At 43.7% G+C, this 18,710-nt stretch overlaps 5 protein-coding genes across 5 annotated transcripts; 2 read left to right on the top strand and 3 right to left on the bottom strand.

The window, feature by feature from the left end:
* Nucleotides 1-38: 38 nt before the first annotated feature.
* Nucleotides 39-2,048, top strand: LOC109472154 (coiled-coil domain-containing protein 51-like). Its single transcript, XM_019771731.1, has 2 exons — nucleotides 39-325; nucleotides 638-2,048. The coding sequence occupies exons 1-2, from the start codon at nucleotides 134-136 to the stop codon at nucleotides 1,511-1,513; spliced, it is 1,068 nt and encodes a 355-aa protein (XP_019627290.1). The 5' UTR covers nucleotides 39-133; the 3' UTR covers nucleotides 1,514-2,048.
* A 97-nt stretch (nucleotides 2,049-2,145) lies between these two features.
* Nucleotides 2,146-5,540, bottom strand: LOC109472169 (1,2-dihydroxy-3-keto-5-methylthiopentene dioxygenase). Its single transcript, XM_019771757.1, has 4 exons — nucleotides 5,300-5,540; nucleotides 4,329-4,442; nucleotides 3,849-4,028; nucleotides 2,146-3,501 (listed from the first exon to the last, which is right to left on the bottom strand). The coding sequence occupies exons 1-4, from the start codon at nucleotides 5,417-5,419 to the stop codon at nucleotides 3,382-3,384; spliced, it is 534 nt and encodes a 177-aa protein (XP_019627316.1). The 5' UTR covers nucleotides 5,420-5,540; the 3' UTR covers nucleotides 2,146-3,381.
* Nucleotides 5,541-6,655: 1,115 nt separating this feature from the next.
* Nucleotides 6,656-9,873, bottom strand: LOC109472163 (N-alpha-acetyltransferase 10-like). Its single transcript, XM_019771743.1, has 8 exons — nucleotides 9,703-9,873; nucleotides 9,164-9,262; nucleotides 8,779-8,837; nucleotides 8,528-8,573; nucleotides 8,097-8,212; nucleotides 7,657-7,701; nucleotides 7,201-7,285; nucleotides 6,656-6,846 (listed from the first exon to the last, which is right to left on the bottom strand). The coding sequence occupies exons 1-8, from the start codon at nucleotides 9,727-9,729 to the stop codon at nucleotides 6,787-6,789; spliced, it is 537 nt and encodes a 178-aa protein (XP_019627302.1). The 5' UTR covers nucleotides 9,730-9,873; the 3' UTR covers nucleotides 6,656-6,786.
* An 835-nt stretch (nucleotides 9,874-10,708) lies between these two features.
* LOC109472883 (beta-lactamase-like) lies at nucleotides 10,709-14,552 on the top strand. The gene is made up of 5 exons (XM_019772752.1): nucleotides 10,709-11,421; nucleotides 12,083-12,352; nucleotides 12,758-13,011; nucleotides 13,356-13,520; nucleotides 13,883-14,552. The coding sequence occupies exons 1-5, from the start codon at nucleotides 10,916-10,918 to the stop codon at nucleotides 14,404-14,406; spliced, it is 1,719 nt and encodes a 572-aa protein (XP_019628311.1). The 5' UTR covers nucleotides 10,709-10,915; the 3' UTR covers nucleotides 14,407-14,552.
* Nucleotides 14,553-14,572: 20 nt separating this feature from the next.
* On the bottom strand, nucleotides 14,573-17,493 carry LOC109472893 (polyamine oxidase-like). Its single transcript, XM_019772763.1, has 3 exons — nucleotides 17,284-17,493; nucleotides 15,503-16,487; nucleotides 14,573-15,370 (listed from the first exon to the last, which is right to left on the bottom strand). The coding sequence occupies exons 1-3, from the start codon at nucleotides 17,350-17,352 to the stop codon at nucleotides 14,838-14,840; spliced, it is 1,587 nt and encodes a 528-aa protein (XP_019628322.1). The 5' UTR covers nucleotides 17,353-17,493; the 3' UTR covers nucleotides 14,573-14,837.
* Nucleotides 17,494-18,710: the final 1,217 nt, after the last annotated feature.

The following is an 18,710-nucleotide window of genomic DNA, read 5'->3' as shown; positions in this document are numbered from 1 at the left end:
TAAAAGACATCCAATCACAAGAGATGTTTTAAAGTGACTCCAGTTTTCGAAACCAAAATGGCGGCATGACCTGCTACATGTACTTGGATTCCGCACATTTTCTTTCATTCCATGATTTCATTTTTGAGGTAGGATGCTGCGTTTTCGTTCAGCTAGGGAGTGGCGCGGGCCTTTCCGCGGCTACACGACTGCAGTGACGGGGAACAGAGCTGTTGACGACGCGTTAGAGAGGATAACTAAAGGCCGGATCGGCGGCTGGCTGGCGAGATATGAAGAGTTTGTGGGCATCACGGAAGTCAAGGAGGCACAAGGGAAGGTCACACAGGTGATGGTGAATTCTGTCCGGTTTTTTTGGGCATAATGTATATGTTTTCTAAGGATGTACAAAATCAAAATAAATCGAGTGTCTTTCAAAAGTCCAATAGTAAATGACTCTCCTGCACTGCACATGCATTTGCCTTTTTCAAAAAAAAAAAAAAATGTTGTTGAAGGAAAAAAAGGTGTTAGAAGCATTACTCAAAGATAACGATGATGATTTGCAGATGATGTGAATAATTACTGGTACCTGAAAACGGATTGATTGTGGCCATCCCCCAAAGTGTTAATGAAACTCCCGAACCCTTCTACATTTCTCTAGGCAGAAGAGAACTTCATGACTGCCAGGAAACAGGTGAAGCAAGTCAAGGAGGCGGTGGAGTCTCTCCAACAGGACATGAACACCTGTCGGGACAAGATGGACCGTGTCCAGCGCGGCGAACCCCGCTACCTCGAGCTCGCTACGGAGGAACACAACCTCATACAGGAGCTACAGAAGGCCAGGGCACAATATGGGCTACTGGAGGATCAGGAGAGGGACAACTTTGCTCTGCTGCAGGCCGCTGTCCGGTCGAGCCACGAAAAGGAGCGTGCACGGACGGAGAGGACTAAGAACTGGTCCATCATTGGCTCGGTCACCGGCGCTATCATCGGAATTATCGGATCCACAGCAGTCAACAGGAGTAGGATGAAGGAACTCAGGTTGCTCATAATGGACACTAAGAACCATGGTGGGATAACACCCGACATGGTCGAGAAAATATCAGCTACAGGAGAACACTACAAACAGATCCAAGGGTCACTACAGGAAGTCAAAAGTCTTCTCAACAACTCAGAGACAGCAACAACAGCAACAACGGATGTACCAAAGGGAGATGTCAAACATTTGGCTAAGTTGATTCAAGAGCAAGACAAGAAACTTGATGCAAGGATACAGTCAATTCACCTGGCAATAAAAGAGGGAGATGTGGCAATAAGCAAACAGTTAGACAGGATAGGGAAGCTAGTGGCTAGTAGAGGTACTGCAGGAGGTACTGCTGCGGTAGGGGTGTCTGATGAGGTTCAGGAATTGATTGACGCCACACAGAAGAAACTGGAATGGCAGATCCGAATCAACACCCTCTCCACGGTAGTGTTTGTCTACGCAGCCTTTGCTCTGACGCTACCCATCCTGCAGAATATCTTTAGAGGCTCGTGATTAGTCAGAAATGCCACAGAAGCATTGTAGTTGGTCTTTCACTGGCATGTGCGTAAGAGATGCAGTGCTTTTTTAGTGCTGTAGTACACGTAGGTCAGAGGTCTTAGCACACATTTAATGCAGTGCTTTTTAAGAATAGTCAGAGGTATTGTAGACCTGGCTAAAAAGTCATTATCTACAAGGGAACTGGAAGTTCCGAGCCTAAAGCAAAAACTCAACCCATAAGACTGATGAAATTACAAGAACCAGAAGTGCAGTGTAGTTTTATTGCATTTGTCCTCAGACATAGGAATCAAGAAGGATTTAGTTATAGAAAAATAAAGGTGTTATTGTGTATCATGATCCTTGCAATCTAGTATATCTTCACATAATGAGCACTGTTGTAGAACTTGTAAATGAATGTTCAGTTACTACTGTACGTACTTCTCTTTTTTTTTTACCACATTACATCAGTTAAGTCACAATTCATATCAATGGGAACAGTCATGATTATGTTTATGATTCCAATCATGTTGTTGCAATATAAAACAACTTTTCAGAACATTTTATTTGAATTTCACAGATTTAAACGAATCAGAATATATGTGTACTCCAGAGACTTGAGCTCTGTTTCATTCCATGATGTAGTTTTGTGAGGTATAGAGATATACTAAATCATCAGCAATGCATGAACCTGCAATAATTCTGTTCCTTGTGAGAAAAATGAAATATTAAGAGGTCATTTTCTGCTTGCTTCAGAGAACATGTTGATTTTATACCTATTTTTTTGTTTGTGGAAGAGACAGATCATGGGACCATGCAAAACACTTCTTCATAATGCATTGAATGACTGTACTAGTATATGATTATGACTCAATATGAGTGAAATAAAAATATCTGTTCTGCACAGTCAGTGTCTTTATTCAGTTAAGTGCTAGGTTTGGAAGCAGTAGCAGAAAACTTTCTTGACTGTCAGTTACACAACTACTATGTGTAATCTGAAAAAAAATCACACCAACTTAGTACATGTACTTGAGGATTAAACCCTTAATAAACATGGGTAAGCCAAGCTTCACATGACTATTAAGGCACATGTCATTTGTTTAATAATGTTGGTTCTGCAGTAAAAGGCAAGGGCTGACCAACAATCTGTGAATACACTAGAATAGATTTGTTAAGACAAATGTTCAGTATGGAATGCCTCAAGTTGTTGCCATCATTCTCGACTATTGTACTTGCATTACAAATAGTAAAACACGGGAGTGTTATTGTAATACAGCATTGATGACATCCAATATGATTCTCACAGAACTTTACCCTGTGGCAAACTGTACTCATTTAGCGGACCAACTCCCCTGGCATGTTGTCTATTTGGCTTCTTTGTACTCTCAGCCACCTCTGTAGCCTGGTAGAGGCTACTCTGGATATTACTAGCTATGATTACAAAAGAAAGAGTTATTCAAAGCATTTAAAATGCTTGCTTTTCATGTATATGATCTATAGCATCATAGACAAAGTATATATCTAAACTGAAATCAGCAGGTAAAGAAAGTTTTTAACAATTATTCTTAGCACTGTCATAGCACCTTTTTCACCATTACCTTTGATTATACTGTTACAGGTTCCATGACACTGTGCTATAGAATTGTTTCATGTTTTCAACCATTGATTTAAAACAAATACATGTATTGGGAAGCAAAACCACAGTTTCATGATTTAAACTACAGTATTGACATGTACACTGCCATGTAACTGTAATTGTCAGTGCATAAAACTGCCATTTAAAAATACATCTTGATTATATGTATATCCTTGAAGCTTGCATAATATCACTTGTATAAATCCAGCTCTTGCATCGCTGTCTTGCGTCACTGTCTTAACATAAATTCTCAGGCAGCCAGGCCGAGGGTCTTCAGGTATTCCTTACGGGCATCCTTGTCCTCAGCGGGACGGTTGTACGGGGTCCACACCGGCTCTCCGACAAACAGACGCATTGCTTTGATGTAGTTCTGTAGTTTAAGGAAGCATACATAATCATCATGATTCCCTGTAACCTTGGTTTATCTAAGATTGCTCACATGTTTTTGTTCTTGGAGGGCTGCTTTTGCATTTTTGTCTGTTACTGTAGCCTGTGTACCACCAACCAGGTGGTAGCGACTGTGGGAGCGGACGTAAACTAACCAGGATGGTACCCAGGCTAGTGTTACTGTACTATTAACCTGATGTTGTATTTGTAAACCTAGAGATGGTTGTGTATTTATAAATATGCTAAGACTGTTCTGACTGTTTTTTTTTTAAATTTTTTGTGTATTTCTGAACAAAGAAATAAAAGAAGATAAGCAAGGCCTACAGCTACCTTCTCGTCCAGAGTGAAGCGATGGTAGATGCCGGCGGGGAGGATGATCATGTCACCCTTCTCCAGCTCGATGCGGATCCACTTGTCATCCTTGTCACGGACGTCGAAGTACCCGCTCCCTCCCACACAGTACCTGATCTCCTCATCAAGATGCAGGTGCTCCTCAAAAAACGACTTGATCTGGGAAATTACAATTGGCATGACAATATTAGGACATACATATATACCTATCTAGTCATGCCTCCAAGAGTCCAAATACGAGAGCTATCAACCAAGGATTGAGGTTTTTTTCCTAGTACAGAAGAGTGGAACTTGCTGCCACCAAGTAAAGTGGGGCATCATTGCTAGATCATATGTTTCAACAATTTGTGTACTGTTAGATTCGCAGATGTTGGGTGTAACAGGCTACTCAGTGTAATAGTATTTCTGAGATGGAAGAACAGAAGTCTACAAGACCCATACTGTAGTTCTAACTGTCACCTTCTGTTCGTAGTTGGGCAGCTTTTCTGGGGTGATTTCGATGAGGTCCTCATATGTGTACCCACGATCCTTCCTGATGCCAGTCAGTGTTTCATCAGACTCATTTCCCGACAGCTTCAGAGTGGGGGAACAGAAGAACATTATTGTGCATTTGACAATAACAATCTAAAATGTTATTAACTGCATCTAAAGGCGTGAGTTTTAGTACATCACCCTAAAAGAATTTGTTAGATATGTTTATCTTGGAAGAAGGAAAACATTGTTTTTGACCTGGACCAGATGTCTCTCACCATGGTAACTGGTGCTGTAGCACCCTGTGGTGTTGAGTTACATTATGACATTATGTTTTATGTGCAGAACAGAGTTGGATTGTGTCACCATATATATTAATGTGAAGGACATTCATTATACATGTTATAGTGGTTAAAAGTAAACAGAGCAGTATATATACATGTGAAGGCAAACATTATGCATTTGCTTTGCAAATGTTACCTCTACTGTAGTTGACAGTTGTTTCAACAACAGAAAAACATATCTGCGTGACTTGATGATGTTTGCTAAATGTGGTCAGACAGGTTGGTTGGTTGGTTGGTTGGGAAAAGGGGCCTAGGGGTGGACCAAGATGGCATCTAAATAGCTATGGATTTCAGGACTTGTCATTTTTCAACATTTTTTTTTTCGTACATTTACGTCAAATTTAGTGGTCTCTAGAGGACTTGTCATATTAGAAAATCCTGATTTTTCTGGCCAAGCTCATTGTAACACTGTTCTCTGAGCATATTAGCATTTATGCTTATTCATGCATGGTATGGAACATGTGACGTTATATGGGGTTTATAGGGTAGAGTATCTCGTTGCTTTTCTTATCCTCCTTGATCAAATTAAGTCTTGTAAACTTTAAACTGTAAACGTAACACCACAAGGGGCACAGCAAAGAGAAAATCTACAAGTTACAACCCAAAATTTAACACCTTCCAGTGCAGGACCCCGATGTTCTTGAGCTGGTCCAGTTCCACGGGCTGGATCGGGTCCGTCATGTGCGGACAGCGCTGGTCGGCGTCAGAGTCATCCATGTACCACGCACGCACCATCTTGGCAAACTTGGCTCAAGTATATAACAACTTTATGGACAGGACAGTGGTCTAAAATCGGGTCAAAGTCCTCGTGGGTGTAATACAAGAAGGTATGGCAAACTCAAATAATGTCTGGCCAAGTAACCTATGACATGGACTGGCCCATCGTTCTGGTTAGGGGTGTATAAAAAGAGATAAATTAATCATTGCGAAATGACCATCACTGTATTGGTCTTATTTAATGTTCCCTGTGATCATTTTTAGCATTCAGCTTACTATCTGTTCATTTAGATACAATTTAGATACAAATATTTTATCAAGAAGCCTAGTACCAAAGATTAAAAGCGACATCTAGCGGTTTGAATATGAAGTACATCACTATTTTTAGGTGAGACTGGACAGGTGCTGTTATGACTAGAATCTGGAGACTTTGAACCTGTCTGGATAAATAAGATAAGGAGTCGCAAACAGGTGAGGGTGCAAGCTACTAGTGCCAAAGATTAAAAGTGATATCTGGCGGTTTGAGTATGCAATATCACACCGAGTACCTCATGCCCACAGAAACACATTTCCTGAACTGGATGACTCCTAGGCCACCAACCCCTAGCCCCTGCTGGTTCATTATGCTGATGATGATAGACTGTACACTGTGGGGAGATATATAGGGCCTTGGGTATATAGAGTTTAACTGAGCTTTATTCTGTTAACCCTTGCCATACTATGGGTAACCTTTCTCATTAGAAGGCAATCAGACCAATTAAAAGCGAAATGTATATTTTTATGAGAATAAAGAAGAGATCATGAAGACCAATTTGACTCCTTGGCTTTGTAGCACACATTTTATTTAACACATCTTATATTTGGTAACATGGTAATATACTAGTAAACAAAACAAACATTTTCAGGGAAAGAAGTACATGTACCCATGACTGCATTAAAGATATTGCAGAACATGACTTATCTGATTTTGTTACTTTTCCTTATCATTACACATAATTCTGGAGACAACTCTTTAAGTATCAAACTAACAGCTGAATTGTATTTCAGGTTTCTTTCCAAACAAATCATATCTTTCTAAACAAACATTATTCAGAAGCCTTTTAATCAGTATCTATTTGACTTGTTTTAAATATTTTTAAACCATGCTGGCACTACAGAAACTATTGAACTATTCTAAGCCTGATAAGACTGTACAATTGCAGTAGTAATGTTGAAAAAAGTGAAAGTTTCATTAAATACCCCCAACAAGTAATCATACAGTTTCTATGCCTATGGTAAACCATCTGGTACAGAGTATCAACATTTGTAGATTGTGTTGGTTTAATATGCTATGATGTTTCGCTTGTTGTACACAGTAATTTGCTTGTTGTTCACAGGTAGATGGGTCATGACGTGGTGGCTACTGCTGAATTAGTAACTGCATTTCCATCATGGACCTTCTTCAGCTGTGGAAAAATAAAAGAAATGGTTTGGTTCTAACAGCAAAAAAGACAGACTTCACAAAAGCCTATTTCATGTTTATACAGGGTGTGCAAATATCATAGTTTTAGATACAGGTGCACATGCATTCCTTATAGTACATTGAGAGCACCATACAAATGTGCTGTGATCAAACATGTTTCAATCACTTTAATATGAGACGTTTTCCATACTGAGTGGCATTTTGACATGAATCAGGATTGGCTGTAGGGTTGAGCATCAAGGAAGAAGCTTATGGTTAACCAGCAAACCTGACTAGAGGCAAAAGATATTCTTTTGAGATACTGAAGAAGTGGGAGGAACTTTGCTATCAGACTTACCTGGTCCATAAAGTCTCCCAGGTCCCTTCTCATGGCATAGGCATCCTCTCCGTCTGCGTAGTACTTGGGCTCTATCTCACTGATCCTGTGAAAGGGACAATTCAACACCTATCAGGCATTTGGAGAAGGGACATGCAAACATACATATATTGCATTGAAAAAGGCAACATAGAAACCAGTTCTGTAAATGCATTTCACTTGAGGATGTTTTAGAGCAAACCATAAACTATGCATAAACATTGCATATCAATAACAGGTACAATCTAAAGGTGAGTGAGACCATTTATTTCCTAATTTTTGCAGTAAACCTCTTTAAAGTGTAAAAAAAAAAAGATACTTGTTGCCAGCAATTCTTACCAATGCTACACTTAACAGTTCAAAGGAATCTTTTTTTTAGTTTACCGTTGTAGAACAAAAAGATAAATCTATCTATGCTACATGAAATATTTTACTTACGTGAACTTCAGAGTTGTTTGGTACAAGTTCAGTGCTGCTCGGTTGCTGTAGGCAGAAAGTAAGTGAAAATACAATCATACAAATGTAAGCAAGTTCTTTACTGGGGGTAAATTGCTGAGTGAAAGTTCTTTCGCAACAAGGGCCTCATCATAACTAGATGCTACATAACCTGAGACCTTGTACATGTGTATACAAGTATTCTATTTAACCAGTCTTAGAGAACTGACCAAAGAGGTCTCTAGTAGACTGTACAGAAAATGTAACAGACCTTGCGGTCAACCTTGAGGAAGCAGGTACTATAGGCAACCCTAGTTCCTGACCCTTAAAGTAAACTTAAGGATGGGATTTGGTACATGTACATTGTTATTGGAAAGTGTATTTAGTGTACATGAAGAGAAAGATACTTGGCATTACAAGAAAGATTGACGTGTGCTCCTTACCTTTTGCGTACATGAAGAGACACGTACTTGGCGTTGAAGTTCTCCACCATGGCTCGCGAAGCCTGATCCATCAGCTTCTGAGCCAGACCCAGTCTTCTGTAGGAACGTTTCACTGCCTGGAGTGGGGGATAAACGGCATTACCTGTATTATGTACCAGTATAATTATCCAATCACATATAGGAGGACAGTATGTGTAAGTACTACAGTATGTCACAGATATAAGGACTGGGCAAACCTTCTTTAAATAAATGCTTCCAGAATCAACACACAACAGACCTTAAAATGACATAGATCAATATTCTGTTGTATGATGAGGTACAGGAGAAATTGAGACGACCAATGTCATACTGCACACCTGACCATGGTATGTAAACTAAACAAGTAAACTAAACAACCAACTGTAGCTCCCAATATCGATCATTGTACCTACCAGTGATGTGATATGGCCATGTGGTGCCTCATCAGGGTCTTCCTCCCTACAAACACACAACAGTAAAGTCTTTACATCATGTGTAGATGGTTTGGTTTATTGTTTTAACATTCAAAGCCAAACACTCATGTATGTCCACGTGAATTTCCACAATAGAAAGCAAAAACAATCACCACTGTTACAAAACTAATTGATCTATGAGAAAATCTTGTGCAACTTCTTATATAAGTTATAGCTGTCCTGATACTCACATCTTGGCCAGGACATATCCCACTATCTTCTTCTTCTCATCCTCTGCAACATACGAGAGCTGGACAGAGCACAACATGAGAGGTCACATTATGTTGCACACTGGCATGTTATTGTTATACATGTACATTTTGTACATACAATTTTACTGAAAATTTCATATTCATAGCAAAGATATACTCAGTGATCTATGGCTGTAAACTATTTCCTTGGCTGTCAGTCTGAGCCTGGAATGTTGCCAAATCTCGCTACATGGTCCTGGCCACCTGGCGACATTCGGCCAATCATGATCAGATCGCTCCCTGAGCTATGACATCATTTTCCCGCAATCGCCAGGGCTTGGGCTTCCAAACTGTTGGGTACATAAGTGGTCTGTTTGAGCCTTACCTGAGGCCATGACAGCCCATGGTAGAAGTAGTACTTCATCTGGTAGTTCTCAGGCAGACACAGCAGGTTACAGTGCTGCATGTTCATCAGGTCCTCCGGCTGGGAAGAGAAAACGTATGCAATTTTACCCCTTTTAGTTTAGAATTGAAATACAAAATTTAGCTGCGAGTTTGTACACATGGACAATATATGGGTACAAACTCAAATGGGTTTTGTTACTAACTAGGATATGTAAAACGTGATATTTCCCTTATGTACATATTTCCAATAATTTTGATGGCATAACTGTTTTCACACGTGTCTTGTACATGAACATATTTAGATGCTTATCACAAATGAAAGGGAATGGACTTCGAAATTATGCACCCGTCTTGACGCCATGCTTTTTGAAGAGGCATCAACCGGATAAATAAGAAAAAGAGATACTTTACATTTTTAATACATGTAAAAAATGTAGACCCGCCTGCCCCCCTCCCACATTTTTGGTGCTAACGTTATCAACCATGTGGCGATCCTTGTATAAGCAAAATTGACCTTACCTTGGCACATCGTATATTGATAGACATTGTGGGGCACGGATAACTGTAGTTGATGTCAAAGAAGACGAAATTCAGTCGGTTTTCAGGCTAGTTGTGTCTGTCGGTCGGCACGCGCTCTGGGATGTTCCTCTTTGGGTCAGAGGCCAAATTGCACAGTAGACACCTAGCGACTTTGGCATGAAGTACATTGAATACAGGGTCACGGTCACATACGGCTTGCAGTTTATAATAGGACATGTTGATTTGATTATAGCCGGGTCAAAACATTGAGAGCGCTCGAATTTGACTCCAACCCATCCAACCGTTATATTATATGCTGGTATGCTGGTAGCAAGTGCAGATATTTCTGCCACACGATTGCTACCCCGAATGTGCCCCAAATCCCTGGCTACCTGACACGTGTTGGTGATTTAGTTCTCCACAGTAGGTGGACGTGTTACTGTCAGGTCCTGTTACTCTGACGGACAGGTTTGTAAGCCGAAGGTCAACGCTGGCCACTTCACAGGTAGCACATGCCTTCAATTACTAGTATTTCGATCTCGGCCTTTCTAAGTCAATGTGATTGTAGCGGATACAAGTCAGTGACAGTGTACACACCTAGACTAGAGGTACACAGTTCACTGAACTTTGGCAAAGTGTCATATTTGTGGCTGCCACGCAATTAACTACTTGTAACGGTACGTTGATGACAGACCTTGGACAGGGTTCTCCCTCGCACATGAACTTGAGTACGCCTGCCGCGGCCGCGCTTTGAGCTTCGTTTTCTGATCTCACTGTAATGTCAGCGATCGTGCGTCAGAAAACTGTTTCCTTTGGGAGGTTGTGAAGTGGAAGTTTTCATCAGGAGATGACAGCGGTTTATTTGTTCTCTGAGAGTCTGACAGAAGTCGACCAGTCTGCTGTTTCCAGGCTGCAGTTGGCAAGGCTATGAGCCTATTTGGCGAGGAAGGCGGCAGAACCTACTGTATGTACGGATCGAACGTTGGTGCCACAAATAATATTTAGGACAGACCAGTGTCCTGAGAGAGTGAGACCTTGATTTGTCGGGGAGGAGGGGACTTTATCACAAAGACAAGTAAGTGTAAGTGAAGGTTCCTGGGGAGATAGGAATCCTGCAAAACCAAACGTCGCACGTCGCCGGATGCCTGTTGATAGTTCAGTGGTCAGGTTACCCCCGGCCTGAGAGTCGGGACTGTGCCGTCGTTTGTCCACGATGCCCAAGATGGAAATTGCCATAAATCTAGTCTTCGCTACTTTCTTCATTTCTGTCGGAGGGGCGTTACACAGAAGCAGTTCAGACCAGCAGCAGAGGCTACAGGAGCTGGACACTTTCATCCAGACCCTGATGACATGTGAGTCCAGGCCTATAGTCGGACTGACCGTGTCCGTGGTCAAGGACGGCCAGACCATTTTCGCCAAGGGTTACGGCCAGAGGGACCTGCAGACGGGACAAGCTGTGGACAACACGACTCTGTTCGGAGTCGGCTCCATCTCCAAGTCCTTCACCTCAGCCCTGTTAGCGGCCATTCTCGGGGAGAGGGAAGACGTGAGCTGGGACACCGTCCTGACGGACATCCTGGGGCCGGACTTCAGGTTCAAGGACGAGTTCCGCACCAAAGAGGCGACCCTACGAGATTTATTGGCGCACAAAACCGGTCTAGAAAGTCTCGGCCTCGCTATTGATACTGGACTGGACATTGATCGAGCAGAGCTGGCCAGGTTGGTGTCGTTCTTGTTCTCCAATCCTCTAATCACACAAATTGTTTTCTGTTTCCTTTCGTGTTAGGCCATACACGTAGATTATGGTGGGAAGATATTGTACGACCAGGCCTAGGAGACAACTTCGCTTGAGACACGCGTGCAGATAAAATCACTGCGCTATAACTTTTGGGTGAAGGTTTGCCAACTCCAGTTGAACATTCCTATCCTAGAGGGATGTCGTGATTACACTTTAGCTCCCTAGCAGGACGCCTCAATCTGGCTCACTGATGCCACTTAGAGACTGAAGCCTGGCAATTTTCCAGCACTACCATAACATTCACAGCATGGCTTGTGTCAACGGTTCAGTGGAGGTCTTACACAGTGAATGGGACCATGTGCATTAAAGTACAGACAAAACTGCATTAAGAAGACCACATAGGGAACCGATAAAACCTGGTGTATCTATAGAGGTGGACAATATAAACAGGATTCTTGATACTTGTGTCAATGGGAAATACTACTAGTATCTATTAAAGGGACGGGACCACACCAAAGTGGTCACATTGGCCAGATGCTCCTTGTATGGTTTGGGCTGTACGTCACCATTCATAAAACATTCCATGGTCATGATCATCGAAAAAAATAAACAATTGAATTCGAACGCATCTCCCCCTTGCAGACGAATACGGTACTTCAGACAGGCCTTCCCATTCCGTACCCGCTGGCATTACAACAACTTCATGTACACCCTCGCCGGGCACGTGGCGGAGAAGCTTGCTGGAAAACCCTACGAGACCCTTCTACGAGAACGTCTCCTGCAGCCGTTGGGCATGCGCGACACCGTCTATCTGGCTGATGTTGTAGAAGAGGGCGGCTTGAATTTTGCTCAGACGTACTGGACACACAATCAAACCGGACCGTTTGTTCCCTACAATCCAGAAAACCGCAGGTATGATATTTCAAAAACATATACATGTAGAGATGTCTCCAAGCAAAATCACCGATTCTGTTGGTAGAGATCTCAATCAGATTGTGACAGTCATAACTTCAACTTTAGATCACTTTCGATCAACAGATTGCATGACATGAAACTCAGCATTTATCAAATGGGTAACTACTAAGTATTCAAACACATTCCTAACATCCGAGTCGCGATCTGTGGACTCAAATGGCTATCGTCTATTCTGCCAGATCAAAATCTCTACCCTTTACATATTTCATCGTTTTACTGGGGCGGTCAACGCTAAGATACGTGGTAGTAAGAATTTGACATGGTTTCCACTTGGTTCCAAGAACGACAGAAGGTCACCGTCGGTAATAAAGGTTCATTCTCCAATGTGTTTATTAACTGCAGACCTGTGAGGTTACATCTCCCTGCAGGAGGTGTGGTGTCCAACGCCTTGGACATGGCCCGGTACATGAACTTCCACCTGAGCGGGGGGATGGACGCGGCCGGCCGCCTGGTGGTGCCGGAGGACACCTTACGACAGACCCACACGGCAGACTTCATCATGCCCGTGTACAGCGAGAGGGTGGGGCCAGACTGGCCGGTGGGGGCGGACATGCTGCACGGGTATGGCCTGGGGTGGATGAGTGGCTACTACAGAGGTGGGCAATAACAGGCAACCCTGGCGCAGATGATGTATATTTAGCATTAAACTTAGACAATATGAAACAACGTCAACTTGCCACTTCAAAAAGTGTACAGAGCTAAATATTCCTTGATAGACCAAAGGTGGATTTTCTATAGTGAGTTACTTCAAATGACACAAATGTAAAAGGGTTGGTATACGTAGATGGATATTCTAATAATCTGTACTTTGATTCGTCTCTAGGTCATGGACAGTAGTGGTGGAAACATGTGCTATTGTTGTTAACTTCAAATAACGTAAAGCCGAATTTATGTGTAGCACATATATGGCAATCTACACTTAAACTTCCTTCCTGGCCAGGCCACAGACGGATTTACCACAGCGGGTTGGTGACGGGGTTCACGTCGCTGTTATCGCTGTTCCCGGCGGTCAGAGGCGGCGTCTTCACGTCCGTCAACGGCGTCAGGGGACAGAGTAAAGACGTTCACAACGTCATCCATCACCAGATCAGCGACATCCTGATAGGTCGGTGTCTTGTGGGTTGTCATTTCATTCGTGAGATGCAGCCGTTAGGACAGCTCAGGTTGTCCTCCGCAGGTCATTAAGGAGTGACAATAAACCCTTATAAACATCAACCTCTTGGGACATTATGTCAGGTTTTACATGAAGAAGGTGCTTATGTCTTACATAGCATACGCACCTTTGTAAATGCAGTCTACAGAGGCTGGTGGGGGGACGCAGCCATTCTTACAGCCACCTCAGTTATTCAGATTTTCTCGTCCAAGATGATACTGACAATTTTCATGTAAGATGCTTCCTGTCCCTGCTTGTATATCCTTTACATGCTATAGAGAGATAATAATTACTTGTTCTCTACCGTTCGTTAGGTAAGGACCACTGGCTGAACACCACTACTGCCTGCTCGTACCCTCAGCCCTGGTGGACAAGACCGACGGCCAACGATCCCGTCATGCCCGAGACTTCAGACGAATTCCCGCGAGACAAACGTGACTACGAGGGTGTCTATGGCAACCGTGCAGCAGGCACCATGACGATTAGCCTGAACGCTACAGATGGGAAATTGTACTTCAGACTTGGTCTTATTGGACATGGTGTTCTTATGGCTACAGATCATCTTAACGTCTTGAAGGCCAGTTTTGAAGGGCCACTGACGGGGTCAACTGTTCTGGTCGATGTTAAAGTGCAAAACGGTCTCGTCTTTTCCTTGTCTTTCAGAAGTAAGCCCCCTGACCCTGACTTGTTGTTCGAGAGAAATCTAAAACTAACAGATCCGGACACTACAAACCCGAAGTGGGACGGATGTAGTAATACTTCTGGCGCTATTCACACTGTACTGTCTAGTCGGGGAATATCTATTGTGTTCATTCTGATCTTAGTAATGTTTCTGTAGGTCGAAGCACCAAGAGATCGAATGGCCAAAGAAGAAAAGAGAGCTACGTTTTTCAAGAGGTATATCTGGGCTAAGCTGATGTTGGACTGCATGCTTATAGCATCGTTGTGTCTATTGGACAAAATATGGCAATTGGCAATGTCTACAATCGGTCTTCAGAATGGGTAAACATTACGAAATAATTAAGACATAAACACGTGCTAGAATGTAGAGTAGCATTGTTCTTTCAACATCATCTATGTAGAACTTCTAGCAGTAGGAATGTTGAAGTTAAAAATGGTATATTTTGTTTTTTCACAGGTCGATGTTCTTTTATCGTTTATTGATTTATCGATTGGTTAAAACACGTCTTAGCTTATGCAGTTTGTAAATGAACAATAAACCGACCGTTCACCAGGCAACCTACTTTCTTACAAAAACACAACATAACGTTACACCATATCATTGAATGCAAACGCTGCAACAACCAAAATGTAGGATGATACTGAAAACCGCCAGATTCGGCCTGCGCCGCTGGTGGGGTACTGACAGGACCCGTTGTCTACCGTGGCCTGGCGGTCGAAGTTGTCCGCAGCAGGGCAGGTACAGCCCCGGCGGGGCGGCTGGTAACCCTCCTCACACGGGCCCCCTCTCAGACACGTCCCGATGGCGCCAGCTACTCTCGCCCCCTCGAAGAAGGCACCCTGCAGGTAGCCATAGTGCACCCCTGTCCCGTCTCCTGCGAAGAAAAGACGCCCGGCGACAGGAGCCTGCAGCTTCCGAAGCACCTCATCATCGATGCCGACTCCCCAGTTGGCGAAGCTGCCGCGGAAGAGCGGGTCCTGCTCCCACCTCGGCACCAGGATGTCCCCAGGGTCGGGGATGCCTGGTCCGTACATGACCCGGAGGACAGCCATGATTTCTGCCTGGGTGGCTTCGTCAGACTGGGCCTCCACACGCCGGGCCTCCTCTCCTATCAACGTCACTGTGAGGAAAGGGCAAATGGCGCTCGGTGAACAAGAACATGACTGTCGTCAAAATGAATATGATGTTTGTATTGCAAATACATGGTGCCACCAAATTAAATTGAAGGCTTTACTTTCTTATAATGACTTACCTAGAATGATGTTGGTCCCTGCAGGAAACAAGCCTTCAGCCTCCATGTTCTGCCACACGGTGTAGTAGCCCCTGCGATCTCCCACGTACACGATGTATTCGTCGTCGTCCCAGAATTTAGATGGAAACTTCAGGTAGATGGTGGTGTACAAGGCCATGCGAACCCGTGAGATGGCCTCGCGCTTCCAGTCGGGCAGACCTGGGACAAACTCCACGGCGTTGCTCTGGAGAACCCCCATGCTGAACGTCACGACTGCAAAGTCGGCGGTGTAGGTAGAACCATCTTTGGTGGTAACAGTCACGCCATCATCACCCCATCGGATCGTGGTAACCGTTTTGTTCAGTTTGAGCCTTTGGTCGTTTCCAGCGAGGAAGCTTTCTGCCATTTGCTCGATGATGTAGACGTATCCTCGCGGGTCTGTCAGGAAGTACTCTTCTTCGCCGAACAGTTCGTACGTCGGGTCAAGCTCCCCTCTGAGCAAAGTCGACACGTCTGGCTCTTCTCCGTAATTCCAGTCATAGTTGGCGTACTCAACGGCTTTCTCCATGGATGAGCCGGGGTTCCAGCCGCCTAACTTCAGGGCGGCCCGCAAGGGCATATCGGGTTGTCCAGTCGCGTTTCTCTCCACGGCTAGATCGTAGGCGGCCTCTGTCGGCTCGTCCAGGGAAGCGAGGACTGCGTGCCACTGCGGGGTCACATCCTGGCCGGAGCCGTTCCTGACCTTGATGTTGTCCCAGTTGGTGACGGTGCCGGTCATGTTATAACTCTTCACCATTGCCCAAACCGGATTGTCGTCGGAGATGCCGTGGATCCAGTTCCCGCCGATATCGATGGTCTTCCCGCCGAACTGCACCTTCCAGAGTCGGCCTCCGACACGACCGGCACTTTCCAGGATGACGAAGTCGGTCAGGCCGCTCTGATTGAGGCTACGAGCGGCCGATATGCCCGCCATCCCGGCACCCAGGACCAACACTTTGGTCTTTACCTGTATGTAAAGATGGGAATCAACAAGTAGAAATATGAACTGAATGTGCAGCAAACTACACATATTTTCCACCAAAAATATATTACAGAAACAATCCGAAGTATTCGGTACAGGTATGTGTAAAATCCGAGGCTCAAAGAAAAACATATGAACTCTAGCGACACACATCGGTGAGTATCAGTGAAAAATCCACCCGCAGCACCAGCCCTGATCTCTTAACCACTTTGTCCTTGAAGTGCTCTGCCTTGAAGGGATATACCAAGGACATTACTGTGATAGAACGTCATTGGATATACCGGTTCTTATTCTAGCCTCCACCAGGCCTTTCTACGGGAATACGGATCGTAGAATTCGGCAAAAAAAGAGAATCAAATTGGCCAAGGGAGTCCGGCCGCGGGGAGGTAGTTTCGTTCCATATTATATATATTAAAGGCGGCCAAACTCCCCCGGCAAATATTCTCCTATATATAGCCAGCGTCTGGCCAGCGTAATTAATAATAGTATGGTAGAGACGAAGGGTGCTGCTGGTTCGTTCATGCTGCCATGCATGACTCAGGAGATCAAGTTACCGATAGCGAACTCAAACCAAGGACGTTCAAAAGGAAGCAAACATTGCTGTATTTTTTAGGTTTGCTGGAACGGTGACTTAATGTTGCGGTTGTCAAACTGTTATATATCCACCGGACCACCGGGCCGATTCGATTTGATTGGTGACAAAGCGTCCACTTTTTAACGCTCACATCAGGAGCAGATCTCACCACACACAAGACATAACTCAGCATCAAAACACACTTACCGTTTCCCCTCTGCAGACGGTTAGCATTAGGAGAAGGGGCACCCATATTCTGGACCAAAACGAGAACATGGTCGTGGTGACTAGTACTGTTTGCTGTCTCTCTTTACCCTTTACCAAGGCCACCAGGAAGGTAAAGTGGTTATACCAGTTACTTGTCCACCTTTACCTTTGTGTACCTATTGTATATGCATGAGCGGACCGTAACATCAAACCAAACACGTGTAGAGAAGTAGGTCACCTGACGTAGGCCGATGTCTCCGGTATACGCATGCCTGCAGGTCATCGACCTAAAACCATTCCATGAAAGTATTAAAAGCGCCTCCTACATTGGCTACATATAGCGGCGAAAAGCAATACCCCAGTAAAAAGCACTAAGGAAGGTGTCTGATAATCTTAAGCAAGGTGAGAGGAATACTGTTTTGTTTAAGAAAAATCCCAATATTGTAATTCTATGATCAAATATGAAATATGCAAATTTTTCGTAGTAAAACAATGTAAATTGGTATCTGTGCTTGTTGAAAACATTGTTATCGTTGTTGCCTATGTTTCCCTTCTGTAAAGGCAAGCATGATTGAATATGCAAGAGGCGAATTGTAACTTAATAAAACAATGTGAATTGGTATCAGTGTTTGTTGAAATCACTGTTATCGTTGTTACCTTTGGCAAGAAGGTTATGTTTTCAGCGTTCGTGTGTGTTTGTGTGTGTGTCTGTAAACACGATAACTCGAGAAGGCTTAAATGGACTGTCTTGATATTTGGTAGGGAGACCTCGAAATGATTAGATTTTGGGCCCCCTGGTGGCTTGTTATGGTACTGCAGCAGAACCTCTGATTTTGATATCTCATGATCTAGACATACATTGTACTAGGGGCACGAAATTTGGATGAGTAGGTCTTGTGCTGGGGGAGAAGTAACATAAGTTTGGGTCCGCTAGCGGATTGCTCTGGAACTGCAGGGGATTTGTTGAAAAATACTATAAGGAGGATAACTCAGTTGTAAGGTAAACATAATTTGGCAAGGTATGAGGTCGTGGAACTCTAGTTGCGCATGTTTTCCTTCCGTGAAGGCAAGCATGATAAACATGATTAAAAATGAAAGGGCGAATTGTATAAAACACTCTAAATTGGTATCCGTGTTTGTTTAAATCTACGTAATTGCTGTTGCTTCACTGAATATTTGCCAAAGCAGGTGCCGATCGACAGGCGGTGTGCTCGGGCAAACTTAGCGCAAAGGATGACGGGATGTACCGATATCGTTTACTAGTATTTTTCTGGTCAATCGTTGACGGATCATAAAGATAACATTGACTTTGCATGTATGCAAAAACGGTCGTCCTTGAGGAATATCTGTATATACACATCTATGTAGTACTCTCCAAGCAGAGGTTGGTGGGGGAAGATCGTCACCGTTTTATATATGCCTCGTTT

This window comes from Branchiostoma belcheri, unplaced genomic scaffold (assembly GCF_001625305.1).
Source record: "Branchiostoma belcheri isolate BF01 breed outbred unplaced genomic scaffold, Haploidv18h27 scaffold10, whole genome shotgun sequence".
NCBI lineage: Eukaryota > Metazoa > Chordata > Leptocardii > Amphioxiformes > Branchiostomatidae > Branchiostoma > Branchiostoma belcheri.
This window is presented reverse-complemented; position numbering and strand designations above follow the sequence as displayed.

What these genes read in the sequence shown, in the direction of transcription:
- LOC109472883 (XM_019772752.1), top strand. Translation starts at nt 10,916, where the DNA reads ATGCCCAAGATGGAAATTGCCATAAATCTAGTCTTCGCTACTTTCTTC. An exon ending in GATCGAGCAGAGCTGGCCAG is followed by an intron (nt 11,422 to 12,082) that starts GTTGGTGTCGTT and finishes TCCCCCTTGCAG; the next exon opens with ACGAATACGGTACTTCAGAC. An exon ending in TACAATCCAGAAAACCGCAG is followed by an intron (nt 12,353 to 12,757) that starts GTATGATATTTC and finishes TATTAACTGCAG; the next exon opens with ACCTGTGAGGTTACATCTCC.
- LOC109472169 (XM_019771757.1), bottom strand. Translation starts at nt 5,419, where the DNA reads ATGGTGCGTGCGTGGTACATGGATGACTCTGACGCCGACCAGCGCTGT. An exon ending in TGCCCAACTACGAACAGAAG is followed by an intron (nt 4,029 to 4,328) that starts GTGACAGTTAGA and finishes GTAATTTCCCAG; the next exon opens with ATCAAGTCGTTTTTTGAGGA. An exon ending in GCTTCACTCTGGACGAGAAG is followed by an intron (nt 3,502 to 3,848) that starts GTAGCTGTAGGC and finishes CTTAAACTACAG; the next exon opens with AACTACATCAAAGCAATGCG.
- LOC109472893 (XM_019772763.1), bottom strand. Translation starts at nt 17,352, where the DNA reads ATGTTCTCGTTTTGGTCCAGAATATGGGTGCCCCTTCTCCTAATGCTA. An exon ending in CCGTCTGCAGAGGGGAAACG is followed by an intron (nt 16,488 to 17,283) that starts GTAAGTGTGTTT and finishes CTTTACATACAG; the next exon opens with GTAAAGACCAAAGTGTTGGT. An exon ending in AGGGACCAACATCATTCTAG is followed by an intron (nt 15,371 to 15,502) that starts GTAAGTCATTAT and finishes CTTTCCTCACAG; the next exon opens with TGACGTTGATAGGAGAGGAG.
- LOC109472154 (XM_019771731.1), top strand. Translation starts at nt 134, where the DNA reads ATGCTGCGTTTTCGTTCAGCTAGGGAGTGGCGCGGGCCTTTCCGCGGC. An exon ending in CACAAGGGAAGGTCACACAG is followed by an intron (nt 326 to 637) that starts GTGATGGTGAAT and finishes ACATTTCTCTAG; the next exon opens with GCAGAAGAGAACTTCATGAC.
- LOC109472163 (XM_019771743.1), bottom strand. Translation starts at nt 9,729, where the DNA reads ATGTCTATCAATATACGATGTGCCAAG. An exon ending in ATGGCCATATCACATCACTG is followed by an intron (nt 8,213 to 8,527) that starts GTAGGTACAATG and finishes CCCCCACTCCAG; the next exon opens with GCAGTGAAACGTTCCTACAG. An exon ending in TGGGAGACTTTATGGACCAG is followed by an intron (nt 6,847 to 7,200) that starts GTAAGTCTGATA and finishes ATTTTTCCACAG; the next exon opens with CTGAAGAAGGTCCATGATGG.